Consider the following 26,604-nt stretch of genomic DNA (forward strand, 5'->3'; position numbering starts at 1 on the left):
TGGCGCAGAAGTGATCTTAATAATGATAATAATAATGATGATGTCAATGTGATATCAGTTGATTTGATTAGGGGGCTTGTGTTCAAAAAAGGGCGGTGATATTAGGATGAATTATGAGAAACGTAAGATTCAGGGAATTTGCAGTATGAGCAGCACTAGATACTAAAATTCAGGATGTGCTTTGACTATTTAATTAGCATGCAACTGAGTGGCCCTTTATGATATACTGTATAGCTGTTCTCGTTCAGAGCAACTGAGCAATTTCTCAGGTTATGCACAGTAGATATTTTTCTATTGTAGTAGAAGAAGAAGAGTCCTGCAGTCATGCATGCTGCTTACGCTGATCAGAGCTTCACATTTAATAGCAAACCATAAAATCCTGCACACTTTTTAATGCTAAATATCATGAATTGTGTTGTATATGATGTTTATTGTTGACACTGAATAACATATAATGACTTCTTATCGGTCAGCTGCTAAATTACGTACTATGTCAGTGTGGTGAACTTTAACATAGTTGACATCGGTGATGTCAGGAGGAGTGGATAGTAGAATGTAAAGGTTGATTGGAGAAATAATAATATGAATTATAGAAGGAATGCATGACATGGCTTTTTTTCGCTGATTCTGATAGCCAATAGCTAATTTCCTGCTTCTAATGGTAAGCTGTTATTATAAAAGTAGTTCCTATAACCTGTAGTTCACCCACACCTGAGGTAAACGATTAAGATGTACTGAACAACAGTGCATTATTTTTTATTCCATGGCTCTAGTGAGATTTGGTTTGTTAAAAACTCAGTTTTCTCTCTAAGAAGCTGTAAAAGTTGAGTCCAGCCTACACTGTGTGTCAAAGGTTGTAAATGCTGCTTTTGTTAAGTCAATATGTCCAATATGTATCGTCCTGAAATAAAGAGTCTTTGGGGCCATGAAATCTTTCATTCAGTTTTCTATTGCAGAATGCACATGGAAGAGTAAAGTAATTTAAAGACTTGGACATAGAGTTAGCAAAATCATGTAAAAAGGTTATTCACTAACTAAACTGGCAAGGCTTCATCAGCAGTTTTATTTGGTGTTAAGACACTCAGCAGTGTGTGAAGTGTAAACCCTTCTTCCTCCTTCCGGTCCGGCCGTGCTGTTCACCTCCTCAGACCTGTGTGCTGCAGTCAAACGTGAGTTTGTCCAAAGGAGTGAGTGAGTCAGGGGTGACTCGAGTGGGTTGTGTTTCGACTGGAGGTTGACACACACTGCATGCTGACGCCTCCTCTATGATTTATGTTATTGTGGTGTTCCGGACCTGCTGGTCTTTAGTTTTTAATGGATTATTTGGCTCCTTCTCAAACTCAGCAGCATGACATGGTTTACAGCTGACGATTGAAATAATGCAAGTGAACCAAATAGCAGCTAATGAACTCACACATGTCCTGGTGTGCAGGTACACATTTATCAATCCATCTGATCTCTGACACACACACACTCACACACACACTTCTTGTCATGACAGCTGACAGCTGTGTGGCTTCTCAACAGCAGTCCTGCATGTCTCTCTCCATGGTACTGAAATCCCTGATGTGGTTGGCTGGGTCGACCATCTGGACAGGACACAAGAGCGCGCACGCGCGCACATGTGTGTGTGTGCGTGTTTGTGTGTGTCTGTGCACATGCAGTGTGAGTGTGTGTGTTCACAAGAATTTTCCTACTTATGAATTGACTAATACCCTGATTTCCCCCATAACTTATCAAAATATCGGAGCAGCGGCAGGGATTAGAGCTCAGCAGGCTGTCTGGTTGACATTTCAATCATTCTCGTGATCCAAATTTAAAGCTGTCACGTCTCAAATTGAGCCGTAAAAATGATGCGTTCCTTTCAGAAAATATAAATGGCTCGCTGCGACTGATTGATTTCTAGTCTTTCAGTCTTTAATCCACATCCATCGTGGTTCAATTCAAATTCTCAAGAATGCATCAATTAATTTCTAGCTGCGCAGTTGATTAAGTCAATGTCATTATTAAGATGTGAGGTTATCTAGATTGTGTCATTAAAATGCACGTTAATTGGAAATTAGATACACAAAGGGACCCATTTATAGATCACAAATTCTGCTCTTGCCTGTGTCAATTTTTCATTTCTCCTCTGTTTGAATTCAAAGTGCAGCGTTTAGCTCTAAGCTTTGCTCTGTGACCTTTAGAATTTAATTAAGTCTATTTCCCTTGCTGGCTTTACATTAGTGTCTATAAATAGACTTGTTTTTAAGGTGTCTGATCCTGGGAAGACCTTGTACAGTATGAAAGTTTGCAATAATAAATCACACTCCTTCTCCCTCCTGGGTGTAAAAATAGACTCCTCCTGCTGCTTCTACACACACATGCAGGATCACACCCTCACAGGTCCTCCCCTGGCTCCTCATTAGGAACTGCAGCAGTCAGGGAAGGATTTCAGGGTTGCACACGCTCCTCCCCTCGCACTGGTGCAGCGATGGGTTGGTTCCCTCTTTCCATGGCCCCAGGGATGAATATCTATATAGGGGGACTCTATTGTCTGGACTTTATCCACTGTGGCACAGACGGCAGAGGAGCCTCAAGGTTGAATGCATTATCGGGTTTTCAGCACACAAAAAACGAACAGTCTGCCAATCAGTGACTACATATTAATATCATCCGGAAGAAAAGTGGCATTAAACTTTAATTATCCACATTGCTCCTCGCATGTTGTCTGGCTTGTCAGCTTTGTTGCGTTTGCCAATTAGGGCACAGATACGGGGCCAATCTAATTCGTCAACATAACGAAACAGCACGCAGTATTGTCAGTGACGTTCATGTAATTAGGGTGAAAAATGCAGAGCTGTCGGAGTGTTATTTTTAGCCGAACAGAAGCTGTGGTGCAACAGCGTTGAGCGGGCCAGAGCACACTTTGCTCCGTTAACGTTCAGCCTCAGTGTCAGTCACCGTGAGCTCCTTTGAGAGGAGCCGTGAGCAGATGGAGCCGGCAGACTTTGAGCAGTGTTCCCGCGTTGGGAGGATTTCAATTGAGTTGGGTGGTTTTGGGACGCTTTGTGTGGGATGGAGAGTGGTGAGGAAGTGTACAGGGTTCGGGCAGGTTTTTACAAACACCGAAAATTACATTTTTTTTATTTTATTTTATTTTTTTAAGCTATATAAAGAAATTTCACTCATTGGTCAATCAGAGACTCTGAAACAGCATTATTCGTTTGGGTTTTTTTGTGATTGTGTGCAGCCTCTTTGTCTCTCTCTGTTACGCTTGAGTGTGTGGGTAAAGCTGGCATACTGTCAAGGCCCGTTTCCGTTTACCAAGTTAGATAAAACCCTATTTTTGTTATTTGAACTGTCGTTTTAAGTCGTTCGATGGTTGAATTGTACAACGTTGCCTCCTATTTGCAGTCCAGCTCACATGTGAACACTGGAATTGTTGTCTTACTATTATGTCATATTGAAAGATTGAGATGAAACAAAATACTGTTGTTAATTTTTATTAATTCATTTGTTTTGTTTATTATAAAGAATATTTGAGTGCTTTTTTATCAGTTTGGGGCAGAATTTGATCAGTTAATGAGAAAAATTTGAAAACATCAAATCAATCTGACGGCACTGGCTTCGAGGAGCACGGCTCAGCCCGTACGAGAGGCCTGTTATGAAACCTTCTGCCTTTACTTACGCATCCGAGACCCACCAATTCTCCATGGATGACTTGCTGCTGAATCACTGTCTGCAACTGGGACAGTCCTCCTGTCTGTGTGTCTGTTGCTGTGCGGTTCTGCCACACATCATCAGGCAGAAAGAAAGGTGCCTGCAGAGTACTGAAAGTCGGGGTAGAGTGCCTGGCCAGATTTCTCTTTGCTTACTGTTCGATCGAATATTTCCATGTGCTTCAGGTAAGGCTACAGCCAGCAGCCTGTTTGGGGGAAACAACTAGCCTGTCTCATTTAGTCACTAAGACTTTAACACATTTGTTTCTTTAACACATTTGATCTGTACAAAACTAAAACAAGAAGGTCTAGATTCACCAGGGGGGGAATCTGCCAGACGCTTTATTGAGAGCAATAACTTTGAGAAATCGATGCTGGTTGCCTGCCGTGCTCACCTCACAAGAAGTAATCCTGCATGTACACTCTGGTTTATGTAGGGATTAGAGAGACGAGATATAAGGTGTTAATTATTGGGCTTTAGAGGGCTTGGTAGGTGGGTTCTGTTTTAGACAGAGCCAGATGAGATGTTTTCTTCAAGCTTAACTGGCTTCTCCTGTCTGAAGCTTCTTAATTACCCTGTTGACATGACGGCGGCGTCCATCTTCCCTTCGAGCCCTCTGCAAGAAAGCAATCTAGCACATTTCCCACGTGTGAAATTTAGTCGTCGTTTATGTTTCTCGAGTTAATGAAAAAACTACTGGTGTAGCATGAGTACCAAAATATTTCAATCAGCACCCAGCCCTTTCTGTCTTCAAATTACCAGCACAGGACAGACAAGACTAAAGTCTAAACTGTTGCGTTTCGTTTTTCACACACTCTGCTATTTTGATAACTCTTTGCTCGTACTAAAAGCCCGACAGCAGGACTCTGTGGGTCCAGATTTTTCGCCCGTCTTTCCTGCAGGGTCCAGCTGTTGCTGTGAGGCCCGCTCGGACGCTGACAGCCTCTCATCTGAAGCCAGAACGCGAGCTCATTCAGTCACATTGTGCTCTTGGAATTAATCAGGTGTTTTGTTCCAGAGGCCCTCCCTCTTAATCATTCACCGCAATCACACTGTGCCTCCCCCGGAGAACGAGGGCGGGCGCAGGGGCCCGGAGAACAAGAGTGTGAACATAAAAGAGATGTGGTTTGAGACTCCGAGGGAGGAGCAGAGGGACAATTATAATACAGTACTTTTATTTTGCATGTAGTGTTTTCCAGTCATTAAAAAGCAAGCCCCCGAGTGCAGTGTTTGTGGCTGGATGGCTAAATGTTCTGTGTATTTATAGCTGTTTTGCTGAACTGATTATTGCTAGGTGTTATTCACATGCTAATTGTTACATTTGTAATTCACAGGGAAAACAAAGGGGGTTTATTGAGTTTGAATAAAACCATCTACCTAGGGAACCAGTGCCTTTCCACTTTATTCACCAAATTTACAGCATGGAGATGAAATGTGGGTTCATATTGACAGAAAGGATAAGTGTGCGCACCGTTTAAATTCATTTGACCAGTGACTGGATGAATTGTTCAACCACCATTTACCGGTGCCCTGCTGGCTGATGTCGAGTATTCAAAAAGCAGGTGGCATTCGACACAGGACGTTGGTCGATGAAGCTCATTAACTGACATTTGGCTCTGGTCATTTGCTCTCATGCAACGGTACAGCAAATAAATCATCATTTCAGTTTTTATTCATTAGTCCCCTTATGCAGTTAGCATCCCCCTCCCTCCTCTCTGCTTCACCACGTGTATGCACAGCAGTAATCGGCAGGCTAATCAGCAAACAGGAGGACCCTTCTCTCTGCGTGTTCACGAGCAGACAGGACCGCCTCTTTATGGAATTCTCTGTCCTGATTGGATAAAGTAGGCAGGGATACCAAAAAAATGTATTTTCTCTTTTGCTTAACAAACACTTTATATAGGTGATAACTGTTGAAATATGGAGCTGTTTGAAAGTTGTTTTAATGAAAAGATACATCACTTACAAGTGCTTTAAAATAGCTTAGATTAGCATAAGCAGGAAGCTGGGGGGAAACAGCTAACCCGCCTCACTTACTGATAATCCTTCAAATTGTGGACATTAGCGGTGGCACGTTGAGTCAAGGAAAACAGATTACCCAGTAGGTAGCTTCTTATTAGCATGTGTACATATTTGCTCGATACTTCCTCATTCTGCATGACCATATTTTACAACCATAGGCCATTTAGAGTTTTCACTCTGTCACCTCTCATTACTGTTTACTGATAGTGAGTAAGTATGTTTGCAATATGCTTTGCTCAGTGTTGGCATCAATAGTCTATTCTTATGTAACAAAAAACAAAGCTGTGTGTTATTGTGTCCAAATGACTCTAAATTGAGCCTTTTTTTTATTATTCTGAGCTGGGTTGGTAACTGTCAAACTGCTTGTGAATAAGTTACGAGAAAGAGATCACTTCAGAATGGAGAACAGACTCCAAGTGATGAGGTTATTGAGCAATAACTCTTAGTTAATAGCCTAGGAGTTGTAGAATAGGGTATTAGGAAGGGCTTTTATAATGACTAATAAAGATCCGGTGGGCAACTAAGACGCAGGCTAAGTAGCAACTAGAAAATTAGTAATATGTGTTACCTATATAAAGTGTTTACAGGGGCTCATTGGGCTAAACATCCACAAGATAACTCCCTCCTCTTTGCGTTAGTGCTCTATATACTCTTTATGCTCTATGTGCTGATTCATGATCTGCTCGAAAGTAGATAACTGTCATAAATTGCCCCTGTCTGATTATAGCACCTCATTGCACTGCACGCCGCTTAGTTAACCTGTTAGCTTGCGAATCAGAAGTAAATACAGAAATGAAAAACGACCAGGAAGACGAGGCAGCTGCACACTGAAACTCTCATCATCTCCAAATAATAGATGCTTGTGCCTTATAAATGATTCATCTGGAATAGAGAAAATGTTGTTATTATGTCGTGGTGGGATTAGGAAGACTCGCTGTGAATTATTAATGCTCTAGGCTGAAGTGCATGGCTCCCTTATGATTTATGCTGCATTGGTTCCCAGGTCAGGTAACTCTGTCCAGGAACTGCGCCCTGTAGCCGGTCATAACTGTACATGCTGCATTGTTTACAGTCTCATGTGGCAATTGTAAACCATAAAATATTTTTCAGGGAGAGACAGTATTGATCCATTGTCCCCCACAGAGGCCCCCGCGGGCAGCATACCCATTTTTCCTGCTGATCTGCTGAGAAAAGTGAAGGATGGTTCATAGTATTTATCGAGCCGCTGAGGCAGCCGGCGCATGTGTGTCGAGGAGCGCTCGGTTACAAGTCATGAAATCCTGTCTGCACCCGAGGCAACCTTGTCAGGGAAATACTGCCGGATTGCGCTCTCATATAATATACATGATGCGTTATTCCCTTAACCTTGCAGGAAGTAACTGTATATCTCTAAATTTCACCGTGCCTGTGTGCATTTGTTGCACCACTAGTTCAGGTCCAGCTTGCAGGGGGGGGCTGTTCTGCTGTTGGTGCTTGCTTTGATTTTCTCAATCAAGCCCTCGGCTCCTTCATCATGGCAAGTCAGCTCTTGGTGCCGTGAAAACCTGTGTCAGGAAAATGGGAACAGTGTGTCTATTGATCCCAGTGAAACATCATCCCACATAGACAGAAAGCAGGTATCCTTGAGGGACAGGTCCTGCGAGTGTGCTTGTCGGTGGTCAGAAGTGCAGCAGGAGTGCGCCTAGTGGCGGTGACTGTGAAAGACGCCGTGGATTTATTCTACATACCAGGGGGTGCAAATCCCTTGCGTTGGATTAGGATGTTGATGTTATATGACAGGATTTGCATCAGTGTCACTTCAATTTTGACTTCCCAAAGGATGACTGTTGGTCGTTTTATTCTTTTTCAAATTACAATTTTTTTTTTTGGAGGGGGGCATTGCTCTGACCTGTTTTCCTGTTTTCTTCCTCCCCAGGCTTTCGGCCAGGCATACACGAACCAGCGTAAGGTTGCAGAGGATGGGGAGACCAACGAGGAGACATTGCTGCAGGAGTCGGCCTGCAAGGAGGCCTACTACATGGGCCGTCTGCTGGAGCTGCAGACGGAGGTGACCCTGAGCCGCTCCGTGGCGTCCAACGCCCAGGCGGAGAGCGAGAGGCTCAACGCACTTGTGCAGGAGCTACGAGAGGTGAGGCTGCCCATGGCAGACAGGGGATTTATCACTTCTCACAAGGCAAAGAGACACAGGAAACCAGTCAAATGATAGATCACAGAAAAGACCATGTCTGACAGTGGACAACATGAATGTACAATACATATCCCCATTTTAGTAGTAGCTGGCAGGTAATTTTTGAATATGTTTCAGTCGTGTATTGAAGATTAAAACTACTAGTTAAGACACTTCCCTTCAGTGGTTTATGTTCTTGTGCATGTAAAAGATCTTGAAAGTTAAAAAGGTTAAAGCCTGCACCAACAGAAGCTCCTCTCTCCCACAGAAAACGCTGCTCCTGAAACACCTCATCAGTAGTCCCACCTTTAATTCTGTGACTTGGTGACACCAAGTCACAGTGTCACACATTTGCTTCATTTTACCTAGCGGCAAGTTTAGCATATCACGACTGATTTAGTACAGCTGCTCTTTTGTTGTTGTTAGCGGTGCTGGGTCAGGCGTGTGTGAGCTGACCAGTCAGAGCAGAGTGGGTCTTTCAGGCGGAGGGGGCCTTCAAGAGACGGGGGTCAAAACAGACCGTTTCAGACGAGTGTTTTTTGAAGTTGTGGTCACTAGATGGATTTTTTAAAAAATCAAAAAATTTGCAGCTAAGTCTGTTTGCATTTTTTTGTGAAGAGTTCTAATAAAGGTCCCTCTGGATTTAGAGAAACCCCGAAAACATTCACACAAAACACACAACATGTTATTCTGTCATTTTCATTTTTTTTCACTTTCTGCCTTCTTGATGTACATAAACATACATGAGGTCAGTGTGTCTGGGTCACAGCAGCGGGCTGGCAGATGGGGGGGGTGTCAGACCTCACACAGAGAAAACAATACGTACGTGTGAAAGTGCATCTGCACGTCTGCAGCCGCTGTGTCGGGCAGTGCAGGAGTTCGAGCGGGGGTCAGACGCCGCGGCCACGACCCCATTGTGGGGGGCAAATCCGGTGCTAAGCTGGGGAATAAGTGAAATGCCCTGAGCTCGGCACATGTGAGCCTCGTTGCTCTCATCACACAACCAGCGATACACCCGCAGGACACACACTCATTCACCACATTCAGCCGGCAGTGCTGTGAGGCTGAGTTGTCAGCTGAGGTATTCCACATTTTCCATTGAGATGCTGTTGTTTTCTCACACTCGCACCTGTCACCTGTTGGCATCTGTGATCAGGGCTCTTTGATGATGCACTCGACTCTTTGAAAGCCTCATTTGCATGCGTGAAGGCCGCTTAACCGGGAGCAGCCGCCAGATGTTGCAGCCACGCTGGGAGCCTAATTTGACACGTCGTGTCTAATCAAAAGGTTTTTTGCAACTTTTCTCAAACACACGTCGACACATATAGAGACTGAAACTCTTGGGAAAAGTTAGATTCAGCCAGAGAAAGTTTGCTTTTGCTGTTTTCAATCAGAACATGAACTATTAAAAGAAATAGGTTGAAGTCCCAACCATACAAACATGGGAAATTTTACATATGATATGTTTTTTTTTCAGGTGCTGTGATTTCATAAAAAATGTCATTGTGACATCTGCCTAAACTTACAAATAAATGACTACAGTTACCCCAAATCACAGCACTGTCAATGTACCCGCCGTCCTGTGTCAACATCTTGTGTTTATTCCCCGTTACCACTGTAGCAGTGGCGCTAATGATGAATGAATACAAGATAGTTGGACCCCTGCCATATTAGCCATTGTGTCATAAATCCAATAAAGCTGTCTGCGCTGTGAACTCCAGATGAGGGGTGAGTCGCCCCGGTTCTGCCCCTGTGGCGGGCTCGCTGCCAGTGTTGTGTGCCGCACTGTCCCTGACCCCGGCAGCTTTAGCCCCTGATCAGAAAAGACCTCTATAGAGCCTCACTGACTGATAATTGGCTTCTAATCCTGCGCAGTTCATACCCAGCTCAGTGTAAATCCCCGCATTGACATGAATATGTAATTGGACAACAACATTACAGCGCACTGTACAGCATTGTGCTATTGTACGACTGGTAATTTATGGTGATACTGTTCTGTTATGATCTTTTCCTGTACTTGCAGAAGCCATTCTACTGTACTTCTGTGTACTTTGCAGTTTAGGCTCCATTAGCTTCAGACTATAAGAGCTGCTGTCAGCAACTGTACAAATCAAAAGGTTCACTGTATCATAAACGGTCTTTAGTTTCAGTCCAGTTGCCTCTTCAGATAGTACAGTCATCCAACCCTTGACACACACAAACACACACACACATACACGCACACACACACACTGAGGTACTGAAGGGGCCATATGTGTCTCACATCTCCGAGTTTCTTCCCCCTGTGCTTGTACCCACCCACTCCTGACACTGTCTCTGGGTCAGCATTTCTGCCATATGCACAGAGAGCTGCAGGGGAGCTGCATTGAGACAGCTACACACATGCGCACATAAACTGCAAATTTCACGTTTTATAATGCTCCAGTCAAGCTGCGTTGAACTGCACGTCTTCATTTCAAGACAAGATTCCTAATCTGCGTGTCATTTCTGACTCGTAGGTATTGTGACTGTGACTGTGAGAAGAGATGATTATGCTGGTCTGTTACTGTATTCCCACCACTGTATTAGATTTATGACTTGTGTGGCTGGTGCATTACTCTAATCGGCAGTTTATCTGCTCCACCATATGCTCATGTTTCTATCGGTGCACAGCAGGTGACCCGATGATAATGATCTGTCCGGAGTCAGAGGGTGCTGACTCATTGCATTCAACATAATGAAATTCGCTGCCTCATTCTCATGCCATAAGAGGGGGAAAAGTTTGCACAGTATGTGTGGGCTGAGATATATTATAGATATGTCGATCCCCAGCATTAAACCCTGCACATCATCCAATCATAAGCTGAAGGGAGAGTTTTAAACTCTGGCCAGGATTAAGGTTACGAACCCTTCTTTTTACTACTTACCTTCTTTTTCTGCTCCAGAGCAACGAGACGCTGGAGCTACAGAGGAGCAGGATGAGGGAGGAGATCAAGGAGTACAAGTTCAGAGAGACCCGGCTGCTCCAGGATTACACCGAGCTGGAGGAGGAGAACATCACGCTGCAGAAGCTGGTGTCCACGCTCAAGCAGAGCCAGGTCAGTATGGAGATCGTCACCAATTTAGTACTTCAGAACACATTTGTAAAATGAATTGTCTCGCTGCCTTTAGTGATGAGCCACCGACTGCTGTCTCAGTGCAGATTAATTACTCACACTAAATTTCCCAACATAGCCTTGGAATGTGGTCACCTTTATGTCTCGGTATCAGTTCCAGAGCAACACAGTGATCTCATCGAGTTGTTCGTCATCCTTTATTTCCCTTAAGGAACTGCAGCATCCCCTGCTCAATTACACATAAAGATTAAAGTGTCTTTATTGGCATATAGTCACAATTTCTAATACCTGTGATGGGCTGGAGTAGAGAAAGCTCACATATCACCGGAAATTAACTATTATGATCTAAGACCTTTTTTTTTTTTTTTTTTTTTTTTTTTTTTTACTGAAACAAAAAAATAATGCTTTCTCCTGCATATTTTTCATGATACAAGCATTGTTCAAATTTTAAGATAAGATAATGTATGAAAGCACCAAACAGAAGCCAAAATGCTAACAAAATGTCAGCTGGATCTAAAATCTAGGGTAACACTTTTTATGATGTCTAAGTATATTTTTGTAATTACTGGTGAACAATATCTCACTAGACTAAAGGTGCAATATGTAGGAAGCAGCATGCTGGTAGGCAACCACTACCTGCTGCTACAGTACATATAGCTGCAGTTAGCCAGGCCAGGCCAGGCCTAGCTGCTTAGCATGCTAACTTCAGTAGATACCGTATCTCTGCAACACAATATGTAGGCATCTTAATGTCAGAACTGCTATATCTTCATATTCTGCTTATATTTTTTATTTAAGTTTTGTAGGTTTGCAGCTAAAATCTTGTGTATTTCACCTTTAGTTTTAGATACAATTAGCTTTACAGAAATTAGCATTTCAGTGAGATAAATTAGATTTGTTTTTGCCTATTACAAGCAAGAAACCAGAGGATGACCAGGGATTACAATTGCAGAAGTAAAATGGTTTGACAGTATACCATGGTATTAAAACTGACAGTTATTATTCCATGTTCACTCGCTTATTTATAGCAATGAATTCTACTGTGTTATTGTTATTAAAGTCAAGTTTAACATCTGTCAGGACATGATATTATGTGTAATCACATTAAAGCATTTGTTCAACCAAAACAAACAAAAAATTGGAGATCGAACTGATTGTAATGTTGTATACTGTGAAACCGTGATATTTATCTCAATCTCAATGTCAATCCGTAACAAATGTTCTTGTTTTTTAGAATTGAATTAAGTATTTACATCACATGTTTCCTTGTCGTGTTCCTCTCTGTCCTATCTCCTCCTCCTCAGGTGGAGTATGAGGGGCTCAAACATGAAATTAAAGTACTTGAGGAGGAGACTGTTCTCCTGAACAGTCAGCTGGAGGACGCATTACGTCTGAAGGACATCTCAGAGGGTCAGCTGGAGGAGGCCCTGGATGCCCTCAAGAGTGAGCGTGAGCAGAAGAACAATCTGAGGAAAGAGCTGGCCCACCACATCAGCCTGAGTGACAGTGTGTACGGAGCAGGGGCCCACCTGGCGCTCACCGTCACTGGCGTCGAGGGCCTCAAGTTCCCCGAGGAGACCAACGGCACCAACGGCACCAACGGCAGCGCCATCCCTGCTGCTAATGGCAACAATGAGGACAGCAACCGACGCAATGGCCACCTCCACACAGCTGCCGGACTGGCTAAGATGAACGGCGAGTACCGACCCGGGCGGAAAGGAGAAGGCCTGCACCCTGTGCCGGATCTGTTCAGTGAGCTCAACCTGTCAGAGATTCAGAAGCTCAAGCAGCAGCTGCTACAGGTGGGACATAAGAACAGGCCTCACAATGGCAATCAGTCAGTCAGATTACCCATAATAATCACTAAGTAATAAGTGAAAGCAAGTGCTCGAAAGCACTTATTCTTTGTTCAGGGCTTTTTAATCATGAATGTTCCTTTTAAAGGTCAGCACTGACGCCACTGGAACATTGTTTACTGTCTAGTTGATTTCAGTCACTTTAGCCCTGGTCCATATCCTAAATTGAAAACAGTTTACTGCACAGAAGATGTATGAATTGCTCCAATTCCCCACAGTACATTTCAGTTTTCAGTGTACAGACTGAGGGGTCTTGTCAGTCTACTTGCTAAATTCTGTGTGGGTGTGCATCTCAGTTTGTTTGGTGTGTGACATTTCTCTGTGCTCAGCGTATATTTGCAAACTGATGAAAGCAGCCCCAGTCACAGTCTGACACCGCTAAAAGCAAGGAAATTACAAGGTGATGACAAGAATATAGCTACTGGTACAGCTGCAGTCGAACCATAATGACACACATGACGTCTGGTGAATCATATAATGATTAAACACATTTCACAGGAGCATTTTAGCCCGTATGAACTCCACATCACGTGTTTTTACGTAACGTATGCTTCCTTAAATGCTCGTGCCTTAGCGGAAGTAATCAAGCCAAATCATAGCAAAACGAAAAGCGTCCAGCAGCGGAGGCAGGATATTTGCGTGTACTATAGGGAGTCCTGTCAGGGAGATTAGCGTCCGGTAGGCACGGGGAGCAGATGCAGATGCAAGAAAGAGACAGAATCAGACTCTGCTTTTAGTTTAGAAACAAGGAGACAGAAATAGAGCCTGATGATGGAGGGAAAATGCAGAATACACTTACATTTATACTGCAGATAGTTCAAGCCTTCTGCTGTGATAAGCTAAATCCATATGAACACAGAGTATAAATATAGAGCTTACATAATATAGCATAGCAACTGTTTGCCTCTTCCAGTCCCTTACGCACTGAGTCAGCCGAGTATACAACACACTCATAATCACATGGGCCCACAGTATGTATGTCACAGGTAGATTGGATTCATGGTGGAATCTAATTAAGTAATTACCGCACATTTTTGCCCCCGCTTAACTCCGCTGGGAAAAACAGAAAATTAGATCAGTGGCTGCTACATGAGCAGTGTGCCTTTCTCTGTAAACACAATTACTCGCTAATCAATTTTCTCTTCGGAGACGATTATTCTGGGAAAGATGTTAACGCCGGCAACCTCGGGCTTTATAATTGCCAGTTGAATTAAGTAAAAATCAATTTTGTCTTCCTTCAGTGTGGATGCTGTTAAAAAACATGTGCAGTTTATCATCACCTTAGGTATCAGTTATCATTGTATTTTCTAAACTAAGCTTCTTAGCCACATGATGATGGCTATGGTACAGTGTCCTTATTTTTAATAGCCCCTTAATGTTATGGATTTCTGCAGGTCATACTGATTATACTAACACTGGCATAGAATATATACTTTTTTTATTTAGTGTGATAACAGTTAAAGGATAAGTTTGCCCAAAAATATATATATATAAAAAGATTCACTCATTATCTACTAACCTCCATGCCAATGGATAGTTGGGTGAAGTTCAGTAGTCTGCAAAACATTTCTGTAACTTCAGTGTTGTAGCATTCTCCTAAACAACTGAAGTAACCGGGGGACTTGTTTTAAAGAAAAACGTATAAAACGGATCCATACATCTAATCATGCCTAGTCCAAATCTCTGGAAGGCCTGAGATCTAGAATTGATTTGTAAAGACATTATTTACACCCTCAATATGTCGTCGAGCTCGTGCATCCACTTTAGACGTGCTAAAACGTTTAGCTTAGCAGCTATAGTGAAGATTTCAGCGTAAAGAAAGGTGTGAATAATGTATTATCAAATGAATTTGGAAAATCCAGCTTTCCGGAGAATTGGATTACACAGTATATGACAAAACAAGTCCCCATCTACTTCAGTTGTTTAGGAGACTGCTGCAACATCTTTTTGCTGTGAAGCTCCAGAAATGTTTAATAGGTTCCAAAACTTCACCTGGCTTTCCATTTGCATGGGACCGAGTAGATGATATTATGTCTTTTAACTAATCTCCTCGGACTTAAAACACTGTCCTGGGTTATTAACCATCGTTAAACATATATGCAGCATTGTATTTTCTGCCCTCTGTCTTGACTGCCTCTCATGTGTTGGTGTATCCTCCCATCCTGCAGGTGGAGCGTGAGAAGACTATGCTGCTCATGAACCTGCAGGAGTCTCAGACCCAGCTGCAGCACACACAGGGAGCCCTGAGCGAGCAGAACGACCGGGTCCACCGCCTCACCGAGCGCATGAATGCCATGAAATGTCTGAATGGAGACAAAGAGCTCGATGACCTACAGGAGAGTGAGAAACCTGACGGTGGCTCCTCATCACCGCCAGCCAACGGTCACCATGATCCCGATATCCACGGGTTCGAGATCCTGGAGTGTAAGTACAAGGTGGCGGTGACGGAGGTGATTGACCTGAAGGCGGAGCTCAAGGCCCTGAAGGAGAAGTACAACCAGGCTGTGGAGGGGCAGGGAGACAGCCACAGTGACGACAGGGTCCAGGCACTGAGTGAACAGGTTTGTTGTCATCCAGGTTTTTTTTCACTCGAGGGCTCGGGCTGTTTTGCATCCCATGATGTTGCTTCTGCTTTTGTCCAAGCAGGTAACTCATTTGGAGCGTAGTTATCGCGAGAGCCGGGAGAGGGTGGCGAGCCTGGAGGCAGAGCTCAGAGCAGCCGCGAGCACAGCCACGGAGAGCCAGGGCATGCTCAACGCTGCACAGGATGAGCTGGTAACCTTCAGTGAGGAACTGGCCCAGCTTTACCACCACGTCTGTCTGTGCAACAACGAGACACCCAACCGCGTCATGCTGGACTACTACCGCCAGAGCCGCGTCACACGCAGCGGCAGCCTGAAGGGCTCGGACGACCCTCGCGCCCTGCTCTCCCCTCGCCTGGCACGGCGCCTCGCCGCAGTATCCGCGGCCTGCTCCTCCGAACCCCCGCGCAGCCCCATGGACTCCCCATCCAAAGATGGCCATCACAACGAGAAAGCAGCCAACACAGCAGACCCTCCATCCCTCCACAGCAGCCCCACCCGCAACCCGCCAGGTTCCCCTGTAATCAGCATCTCCCCTTGCCCGTCCCCGGTGCCCTCAGAGGCAGGCGGGGACCTGCGGAAGGAGCCCATGAATATCTACAACCTGAACGCCATCATCAGAGACCAGATCAAACACCTGCAGAGGGCTGTGGACCGTTCGCTGCAGCTGTCCAGGCAGAGGGCTGCAGCCAGGGAGCTGGCGCCGATGCTTGACAAGGACAAGGAGTTGTGCATGGAGGAGATCCTCAAGCTGAAGTCCCTGCTCAGCACCAAGAGAGAGCAGATAGCCACACTCAGACTGGTGCTGAAGGCCAATAAACAGGTGAAAAATCGTTTTTCTTTGTGGGTTATATCTTCAAGGGACATTTGTTTATCCATGCAAACAAAAGAAAATATGCAATATCTCTTGACCTAGGACCTACATGTTGTTCTCCAATGTTAAATTGTCATTGCAGACAGCAGAGGTTGCACTGGCTAATTTGAAGAGCAAGTACGAGAATGAAAAGTCGATGGTGACAGAGACCATGATGAAGCTGAGGAACGAGCTGAAGGCTCTGAAAGAAGATGCCGCCACCTTCTCGTCTCTCAGGGCCATGTTTGCCACCAGGTGAGGGGGGAAATAGAAAGCCATGTAGGCTGGGGAAGTGAAACTTGTAACTTATGAATAAGGAATTTGCAGAAACCTCCTACTAAATCTTTGTGTCTCTGTAGATGTGATGAGTACGTCACCCAGCTGGATGAGATGCAGAGGCAGCTGGCGGCAGCGGAGGATGAGAAGAAAACGTTGAACTCCCTCCTCCGTATGGCCATCCAGCAGAAGCTGGCCCTGACCCAGCGGCTGGAGGACCTGGAGTTTGACCAAGAGCAGACCCACCGTGGCCGTGGCGCTAAAGTGCCCAAGATTAGAAGCAGCCCGCCCAAAGTAAGTCGCAGAGGCACCTTGACAGCTCCCTCAAGCCCCACCAGGCTCCACAGCCCCTCCATTATCACCACCCACACCCTGAATACCTCCCTGACCCTCCTTAGTCCGCCCTCTGTCGAGCTAACCGCCTGCCCGTCCATGTCTGCGTGTACCCCTGACACACTTTCCGAAACAATCCAGAACTCAACCCTGCCTAACATCAGTTACCCTAGTTTGCCTCTGGGCACCCAGCCGATCACGATAGACCCTGAGTGGCTAACCTTAGAGGTCAGACGAGTCATTTATTCAAGACAAGACGTAGTTCAACTGTCCCCGCCTCACAGCACCACTCGCCCTGTCTCAGTGTCTCCTCACCTTCGGCGAAGGCGATGACTCATCATCATCTCCACGCCCGGCACCAATATCTGCTAAATTCCTGCAAGCCTCTGGATTAGGTGGGATACAGAGAGGAGGAAACACTGGTTTAACCTGTCTTTGGTTTGAATATGCAGAAATACCCAGGAGGAAGGAGCCCCTTTTTAGCTCTGACATCCTCAGAAACAGCAGAGAAAAGCCCTGTGGTTATTGTTAAGCTTGTGTAAACATCGGACTGCGTAGATTTTAAAGTTATAAGGCATATTTCTCTGCATTTTAATAACTACTGACATAAAATGTGACATCATGTATCACTCTTAAGAGTACAGGGATGGGTTTCGAATTGGAAACCAAGCAAAAATATGACTGCAGCGTTTGCCACAGCATACAGTGACTCACAGCACCTCCCTGTGGAAGACTGCATACATTACATGTTTTTCTTTTTTTTGCATTTTTAGTCAAATGTAAATTAACTAAAATGTTATATTCTATAATATGTTAGAAATGATATTTCTTTAAGGTCACTCTTGCATGCCTTGATGTTGTCACATTCAGCGTTTTGTCAAAAAGCATTTGACAGGCCTAAATTGTGTTACAGAGTATTATAGAAACCAGTCCGACCTCCTCTCTGTGCCTCAGCCTCATGCCTGATTCTCCATCTGTTAACTTCTCCTCTTACCTCACTAAACCACATCCATGTATTCCTCCACTGATGGTCAACGTCTTGACAAACCCTCTCTCAACAGTGTTTGTCCACCAGGTGTCAGTGTCTGAGCACATTTGCATTCTCCTTCCTGTCAAATGCTGTTTGACACCTCTCTGTCTTCAGTATCCTACCTCAAACAATCTGAGTGAAACACCTTAAACAACGTTAAGATATCAAGAGATCGTAAAAACTTTTTAAGCAGAGCTAAAAGGGAAGACTGACTTAGAGTGGAGTCCTTGAATATGACTTGAGCCGTGAGCAGCAGGTGATGTGTGTATCCTTCGCTGTTTCTGCTGTACAACTCAATACAATAATGGATTTTGGAAGAGTGTGTGTCTGTTGTGTCCATGTCTCTGTCTCATTCAGTGTTCTGTGTTTCCCACCTCCAGTGCTGATTGTCTAGCTGTGCAGAGACTGGTCCTGTCAGTGTGGTCGGATGAGACTGGTTCACATTATTAGTTACACTTTGCAATCATTTGCTATAACTGACATGCAATAGAAGCAGTCACTTAGTTTATACTTAAGTACTTCCATCTGGTTCTTCCGCTCTCTTGCTTAAATTTCTCCTCTCGCTCTCTCTGCATCTCTTCCGTGCGTTGGCAATGTGTAACGCCGATTTTCACAGCAGGAAAATCAGATTTCTTACCCAAGAGTCTACATTATGTAGTCCTATACATGCTACATGTAAAATGATGAATAGTATTGTGCTATAGTAGTGCCATAATAACATATAAACCAGGATCAGACTGGTACTTAAACGGACAGTTTGCTCCAAAATCAGAAATACATGTTTTTTTTCTCTTTATCTGTAGTGCTGTGCATTCATCTGGATTGTTCAGGTGTGAGTTGCAGAGTTTGGAAGATATAGACCACAGAGATTTCTGCCAACTCGTGCCAAAGCAAGAAAAAAAACATTAAATAAAAACAAAAAGCAATGTCTGTTTCCACCTGCCAACCATATCACCGCACAGAAGGAGGAATTCCTCTTCTGATCAACAAGAGGCTAGCTAATTAAGCAAGCTAATGTTGTAGCTCAGCTGAGGAGGATGCCTTCGGTGTTTTCACCCTGCACTGTTATGAGCCACTTGGCCTTGGCAAGATGCATGCATGATTGTCCTCTGGAGACATTGCTGTTGTGTTTTTTAACGTTTTTTTTTTTTTAATTACTATTTTGGTCGCTTTAGGCACCACAAGCTTGGCCAGGTCCAGTTCTATAATAATCTCTATGGCCAATATTTCCAAAACTTACACCAAAAAAAAAATGATATGAATGAATAGGATTTCAGGTGAGAGAGAAACACTTGTTTTTGATTTTGGGGTGAACTGTCCCTTTAAGAATGAAATTGAGAGCTTTCATAGCAGCAAACCAGTAGTAGTCTCTTTATCTCTGACAAGGCCTCCCCCTGTCTAGTCTTCCGTGTTTTCTCTGTCGTATTGTCTAATCTGAGTGTCACCACTCTGTATATTTGTCTAATTTATCAGTTTCTTGTAGATTGTCAGCAGCCTGCTGCCTCAGTACCGTCACTCTCCCCACAACTAAGGCGAGGGAGAGCCTCCCTAGTCCGCAGGTAACAAGCTGTAGAACCGGCTAGTAGTAGGCTCACTGACACCTATCTATCTATCTATCTATCTATCTATCTATCTATCTATCTATCTATCTATCTATCTATCTATCTATCTATCTATCTATCTCATGCCACAAAATTGCAGATGCCTCAAATCACATTTCTATTTAATGCACCTTTAATATTTTAATAGCTGTCCTGCAAGACTCATGATTAATTGAATTTATGCATGTCATCACTTTACGTTCCTACTTGTTAACAGGTTATGCGTGACGGCCCTGTGCTGCATAGATAATTAATAACAATTCTGTCGAAGGCAGTGAAGGAATGCATGTACCTTTTTGCATGGCATTTTTTTTTATATACATGCTTTCGCTGCATATATAAACAACAAGATTCAAAGTTCAAGATTAACCTTTCTCCCTTACATGGTTTTTACGTGGCAGACATTTTGATTTCCTGTAGTTCTAGTTGTTGGTGAACAGAGAGATTCATGCAAGGCAACAAGGAAACTGCTGACAGATCTGACGTCTGGTTTTACTGTCGTGCTGGTTAGCCTTTCTCCTCTATCCTCTGTTGTTCTGTAGAAGTTATCACCGCTGCTTTATCTTGAAGTATGATATGAACAGCCCTACTTTTGTCTCTGGGGTGGTTTTAAAGGAACAATTGGCTTTTTTGGGAAATACTCCATGTTTATATGCTTTCTTGCTGATGTGAACTCAGGAGTGTATAATTAATATGAGGCTGCTACAGTAGCAACAGGTTAGCCTAGCTACACACAAAGATTGGAAACTGGAGGATACGGCTCACCGTGCTCTGTCCCAACAAAACAAAACATACCTTCCAGCACCTTAAAGTTCATTAATCAACAAAGTATATTGAGTTTGAGTGGTTCGTGCAAAAATCTAAAAAAAACAATAGTGTGTTTTACCGGTGGGTGAGGCTATATGCTGGACTATTTCTTGGCCGGGCACAATAACTTCCTGCTTGTTGCCTGCCATCCTCAAGATGACCTCATGATGGAGCAAAGCTGCTCACAATAGCTTTATATTTAGCATACCGACATGAGAGTGGCGTTCTCATTTCAGTCGCAAGAAAGCAAACGTATTTCCCCCCAAAAAGTTGAAATTTCTCTTGAGACAAACCATGTCAGTATTTTTTCCCTCGTCATATGTTGTTGGCTATATTTTCTTTGTTGATTTGATTTGACCTTATACTTCCAGCAACTGTTCTCCTCATGTCCAGCTCTTAGATGGCTGGTCTTTTTCACTCAATCTTATTTATTGTCTTCTCCTGTCTCTCTGCACTCTTACAGTCCTAAATATTTGGCAGACCTCCAGGAACACCACGCTGTCCTGATCGGGAACAGTAGCCTTCTCTCCCCCTGCGACCCTCGTAACTGTCTGGCCCAGCAGCCCCAGCCCCCCGGCACCTAACCTTGCCGCTCCGGCCCTGGCCTCAGCCTCGGCCCGAAAGGAATCATGCAGAGACAGAGACACTCTAGACGGGGGTTCCCGCAATTTAACTCCCCTAAATCTAGCAGTCCAACCTGGTGCTTACTGAACTCTGTGAATCCTCCCCAAGCCCTACTGTACATGGTCCGGCCCTCGGCAGGCCTCGTGGTTACCCGGGTCGCAGACGAAGAGCAGGAAGCTCTCTTCTCCTCTGGAGGCGGCATCCTATCGAAGGAGTGAACTGAGGTGCAAAAAATGCCAGAGTGACAAATCACGGGAATCTTCTCCCTTATTCGTATCAGTATTTATTTATAATTTATTTACTCTATTGATTATTTATTTACGCATTGATTTGTGAGATATTTATTACTGGAATGTTTTTTTTTCTGTGTTTGTTGGTCATTCTTCAAGATGGAAATCAAGTTTTACTGCTGTGGTGAAGAAAACCAAAAGCAGAACTTTTACACTGCAAAAGCTCTTTCTGGCCTAGAGAACAGGTTTAAAACTGGCCTAACCATACTATACGGCATTTAAAATGTTAGATTTTGTCAGTATGATAATCCAAAAAAAAAAAACGTATGCCACTTTTACATAGAAGTACGCTGGGTTTGACATTGCGAACAGACTAATGAAGGTAAACATTTTATTACAAGAAAGGTGTTTCTTGTGGTGGTGATGGGTGATTTCAACTACCTTTCTAACGTCACTAGTCTTTCTTGGGATGCTTGTGTTTTTTTATACAAAGATTTCTTTTTTTTTGCAAATCATGTGCATAAAAACTATTTTATACCTCCTATGATTTTTATTTATTTTTACAGCAGACTCTAGCGACATGGTTGTGTCTGTAACGTAGCCCAGATCTCCTCGGAGACTGGGATAGACGAGAGGCTGAGCGTTTGAGATCAGGACTAGGGCTCTTGGCCTGGATTTTTTGCCTTTTGAATTGCACAGGTTTAAGTGACCATGGAGTGAACTGACCTCCATCTTTTTATCCTTAATTAAGAACAGAGGACTTCTCCCCCTCCCCCCGAAGGTGTGCCTCTTCTAGAGTAACCATCTCGGTCATGTCAGCATTGTACTCTCACCATAAAGTTTTCACTCTTTTCTCCATGAGCTCGGTCACAAGCCCAGAAAAACTGTTACTATCACCTTAGTTGATCCTGCAGTGACAGAATTGTCAATCAAATTGATATTTTCAGTATCCCAAGCTACACTTGTCCACCTCCATGTCCAGTGTCTCTACATGCTTCCTCCAAACTGTATGCAGTACTGTCCAAGCACAATTATGCACTATGCATTATAGCAATACAGTAGCACGGGTCGCGGACTGTTTTGATTAAGATTAATCAATCGGTCTGTCACCATGAACTAACCAGCAGGCTGACAAGAAAGAGCAAGCCAGCAGGAGTGTCCTCAGCTTGCTCAAACAAAATGGAGACATAGCCACAGCACTACTGTCATTAGATGCTATCAAGACGTTGTTTCGTTTTGAAACGCCGTTTCAATCCGAGAGGAATGGGGGCTGCGTAAACCGAGATGTGTAGCGTAGGTTGCATAATTGAAGTCCCATCTCCTTGTCGTTATACCATCATAATGTCTTTAAAGTTAATGTTCTCCTCACTGCACTGAATACATACATTTCCCAATGGAGATGGAGCGGCTCAAGTGAAATAACACAGCCAGAATAGTGTTGTAATGACAGATAAGAGCATATCTGTTACATCAGCAATGAATGAGTGGACTCTTTCTGTTCTCCGTGTGTACATCTGTTGGGTTTGTCTTTGTTAACAGTATAGATTGTTACATTTGCAACTACAGAGTGATGAAAATGTCTGTGGTCCAAAAGTAGCTTCTGTGCCCGTGCAGGCTCATCAGTGACCTAACTCTCTTGGTTTGTTCGCACAATATAGTATTGGATGGAGAGAAACTAATGCAATGAAACATAGAAAGAAAAACTTGGGGGAAAAAAAAATGGTTTCAAAAGAATGACAGCTGTACTACAGTGGATTTGACAGTTTCTCCACCATCTTAAACAGTGTTTAATTGGTTTCACAAGTAAATAAAAGACCTGCCCTTGGATTTGTATGTGATGTTGTGTTTGTGTCGGTTTTTTTATCTTATCAAATGCCTGGTACCTGTATCCATGCATCCACACAGAGAACACACGATAGATTAAAATGTTAACAATAAAACAAGGTCTAAATCAGGGATCACCAACCTTTTTGAAACTGAGAGCTACTTCATGGCTACGAAGGGCTACCACTACTAACAAATTTGCTCAGTTTGCCTTTAGTTACATATCATTATTAATGATTAATGATACTCATCTACTGTATGTGAAGACACAGATCACGCTAATGATTTCTCACAATAATTATCAACAATGACTTAACAACCTGGGAGACAAATAATATCAATATTCAGTTTTCATTTTTAGAACAGGCCTGAGGGCTACTCATGTGGTCCTTGGGGGCTCCCTGGTGCCCGCGGGCACCACGTTGGTGACCCCTGGTCTAAATCCTCATATAAAGTGTGTGGTCAGTGTGCTAAATTGAGATCAGTATGTAATATGCGTGTAATAATTTAAGTTGAAAAAATGTAGAAATTCACCAACACTTCAACACAATGTGAAAAATGTGTTTGTTGCACAGCTAACAAAAGCTAGCAACTATAGCCACACCTTCAGTAAAGAGCAAAGTGGGCAGCAGCAGTTTACTGCAACATGCTGCCCATTTGTTCGAAAAACCCTTTGACAGTTGCCCAGTTTTTTACATAATACACCTTAAAATGTCCAACAGACTCAAGAAAGCTTGGTTTGGTTGTTACACCTCCTATAGTTTTAGTTCTCAACACTGGAGTCCCTCAGGGCTGTGAGCTTAGCTTAAGAAAAAGAAAAAAGAACTAACTGAAAACATCACAGTTGACCTGGGAAAGCAGCTGCTCCCGAAATCATCCACTAAACATGATCACGAATGAATAATAATTTAGACATTAAAAGCAGGGGTTTGATTTATTATCTCATGAGCGATTTCGCATCTTAAAATGAATGTGACATAATTATGACTTATTATCTCATAATTCTTAAATGAGTCATAAATTAGAATTGATGTGGACTTTATTGGGTGGCAGTATCTAGTTAACTCACACTATGTCATCATTTCTTAAGCTCTTAAATCGGTTTTATGATGTCCATCCCATAAAATTACAAGATGGAGAAGAAGATCAACGCATACAAATAATCGTCATGATTTTCTTTAGTGTGTGTGTGTGTGTGTGTGTGTGTGTGTGTGTGTGTGTCTACAGTGCGGACACTGTGCGGCTGCTCTAAGGATCTCTGCACCATCAGTACGCGCTCACCCTGAGGGGAGAGGAGGAGGGGGGCGGGGCTCGAGAAAACACCCCAGTCAAGGTGACACTGATCGGAGAAAAGTGGGTGATGTCGACCGAGCGGACACATGTGCGCACAGCTGTTTACCAAACAAACGAGCTCTCGGGCTGCGCGTGTGTCCGCGGGTGTGGTGTTGCTGACCTCAGCAGGGGGTGCGCACTGAGTGTCCGAGGAGCGCGCGCTCCTTGAAGTTTCGTCGTTATTTCCGGTCACTTTGAGTGCGCTGTACTTTGGTATCTCGATGCTGGAGCGCTCGTTGCGCGACAGCAGAATGGACAGCTTCAGCAGGGTCGCTTTTCGGAGGAAACAGCGGAGTATGGACGTCCACGAGGCGGAGGAGGCAGGTGAGTGTCGAGGGGAGAGCTCGGGGCGACGCTTTGACAACGAAAACGTAACTTAACTGTCCTGAAACTACTGTAAAAAGACTCTCCTCAGTATGTTGTGATCTTTTACAAGCTGTTGAAAAAACAGCCTTGTGTTCCTTTTTTTTACCTTTTCAATTGTTTTTATTTTAAAGTCACCTTAATTTTACTGCTTGTTGAGGTGTCTGATAAATGTAAATATTCTCCATCATACAGCATGAGTCAAAATCTCCAAATGATCACAGAAATCTTTAATTGACCTACTTATGACTCACTTCTTTGACTTCTTGTTTTAGCCATCAGGTGTTTTTGTCAGTGTGGTTGGGAAAGCGTGCACTGGCCAGACTGTAACACACCTACATTATAGCCATTGTTTACACACCACTTAATGGCCGCTCAGCAGGTATGAAGGTCTCAAAGACCAGCCCCAGCCTGTTGTGTAACCATCTACATGCTGGAGGGCACATTTTTTTCATTCCATAAAAATACCACTGTGTAGGAGCTCCTAGAAGGCTGTCCTGCTCAAGACAAGTTATCTGCTCCTCTGCAGTTTTGTATCTCAGTTTTTTTTACAGGCCTGGGATCTGTTTCCACGCAGCCATCCAGATGGATCTCTGCAGAGCTGCAGCCTGCCAGCTGCAACTGAAAGTTTGCCCAGGCTTCAGCGTGATTAACCATATCAATATTTCTCTGAAAACTGGGATCCAAATGCATGTCAGCACTGCTATAGTCAAGTGTTGTGCTGTTCGGGCATGAGCGTCTGAGACAGGGGAGGCGCCCACATGGCTTCGTCTTATCTTGCAACCCTGCGGAGGGCTTGTCCAAACACGCAGCCGAGGATAAAATGCACTGTACTTGCAGTCGGATTTGAACTTTGCTCTGTTGTTAGTAGCGCTAAGGTGTCTTCAGCCCAAGAGGTGTGTGTCAGCAATCAGCCTCTGTCACTGATCTCAGGTAATGAGCTGAACCTCCGGAAGGAAGTGAGGTAAATACCAAAATACCCAGAGAAGTTATCCATCGGTGAGTCACCATGTGGTGGCAATACGGGAGTCAGATTTATATAGGTTATATTCATCCTAATGTTCCCCTAGTATTGCACAATCGCAACACTTTTGGAAATACACCATTTGCCTCTGACATATTGAATACCTCATGCTTTATACACGTCTGCTTTGGCAGGAGATGACAAGAGAGCACCGAATCCAAGGACTGAGATTTACGTGCACCACCCACTAATGGGGAATTTCGGCCAATAACTCGTCCAACACTGGTAGAACGGCTGTTTTCTTGTGGGTTCATTAGATTTGCGCACCTTCCTCACACCTCCTGAAACTATTACCTTCATCACACTTGCCTTTGCTGCCCAGTTTGAAAGGACGTCCCAATTGTCTGTCACGCTGGGTTTTTTTTTGGTTTTTTTTTGCAAAAATCAAACTGACCCCGACATGAACCGCCGTCGATTTTAGAAAGTAAAAAGCATGGCTCCATTCCCCCTGCAACAGTTAAACAGTCATTTCTTCCACTTGACCGGGCTCAACTCTTAATGATGAAGACGGTTTTATTGTGGCTGGCTGACCCCCGCGCTCTTAGACCACGGATGGGATTTCAGTAGAGAAACCATATTTCGCCTGTAATGATCTGTCGTGCTCTATTATTTTGCTTTCATTCCTCCTGGATAAATCCTTGGGAAGCAGTGAGGCATTAAGTCTGTAAGTCTGTTGTCCTATCAGCCCACTCCACTCATCTTTGAATGTAAACAAAATACATCATTATCCTCTCAGCTCTGGTGTAACAGTAAAATGTCAACACAGTGCTCTCCGGGGACGCGTCTCAAAGAGGCCTTTTGTCTCTCTGTGAAGTCGAGATTGCAGTAAGCAAATAAATTGAACCCTCTCCCAAGTTTGTCTCTTATTAAAGCTCACGCGTGG

The 26,604-nt window shown here is 43.8% G+C and overlaps 1 protein-coding gene across 5 annotated transcripts in view; it reads left to right on the forward strand.

The window, feature by feature from the left end:
• Positions 1-23,005, forward strand: part of bicd1a (bicaudal D homolog 1a) — a 35,989-nt gene extending 12,984 nt beyond the window's left edge. For 2 of the 5 annotated variants that reach the window (XM_037108435.1, XM_037108433.1), the window contains 7 exons: positions 7,640-7,852; positions 10,816-10,968; positions 12,291-12,788; positions 15,011-15,403; positions 15,489-16,247; positions 16,381-16,532; positions 16,637-18,233. In XM_037108435.1, the coding sequence (XP_036964330.1) occupies positions 7,640-7,852; positions 10,816-10,968; positions 12,291-12,788; positions 15,011-15,403; positions 15,489-16,247; positions 16,381-16,532; positions 16,637-17,219 (2,751 nt within the window). In that variant the 3' untranslated portion in view covers positions 17,220-18,233. Of the gene's footprint in view, positions 1-7,639; positions 7,853-10,815; positions 10,969-12,290; positions 12,789-15,010; positions 15,404-15,488; positions 16,248-16,380; positions 16,533-16,636; positions 18,234-19,389; positions 19,476-20,787 lie in introns of those variants that run through there. The other 3 variants (XM_037108438.1, XM_037108436.1, XM_037108437.1) reach the window with 3 other exon arrangements.
• The last annotated feature ends 3,599 nt before the right edge of the window (positions 23,006-26,604 follow it).

Source organism: Acanthopagrus latus, chromosome 8 (genome assembly GCF_904848185.1).
Source record: "Acanthopagrus latus isolate v.2019 chromosome 8, fAcaLat1.1, whole genome shotgun sequence".
Lineage (NCBI taxonomy): Eukaryota > Metazoa > Chordata > Actinopteri > Spariformes > Sparidae > Acanthopagrus > Acanthopagrus latus.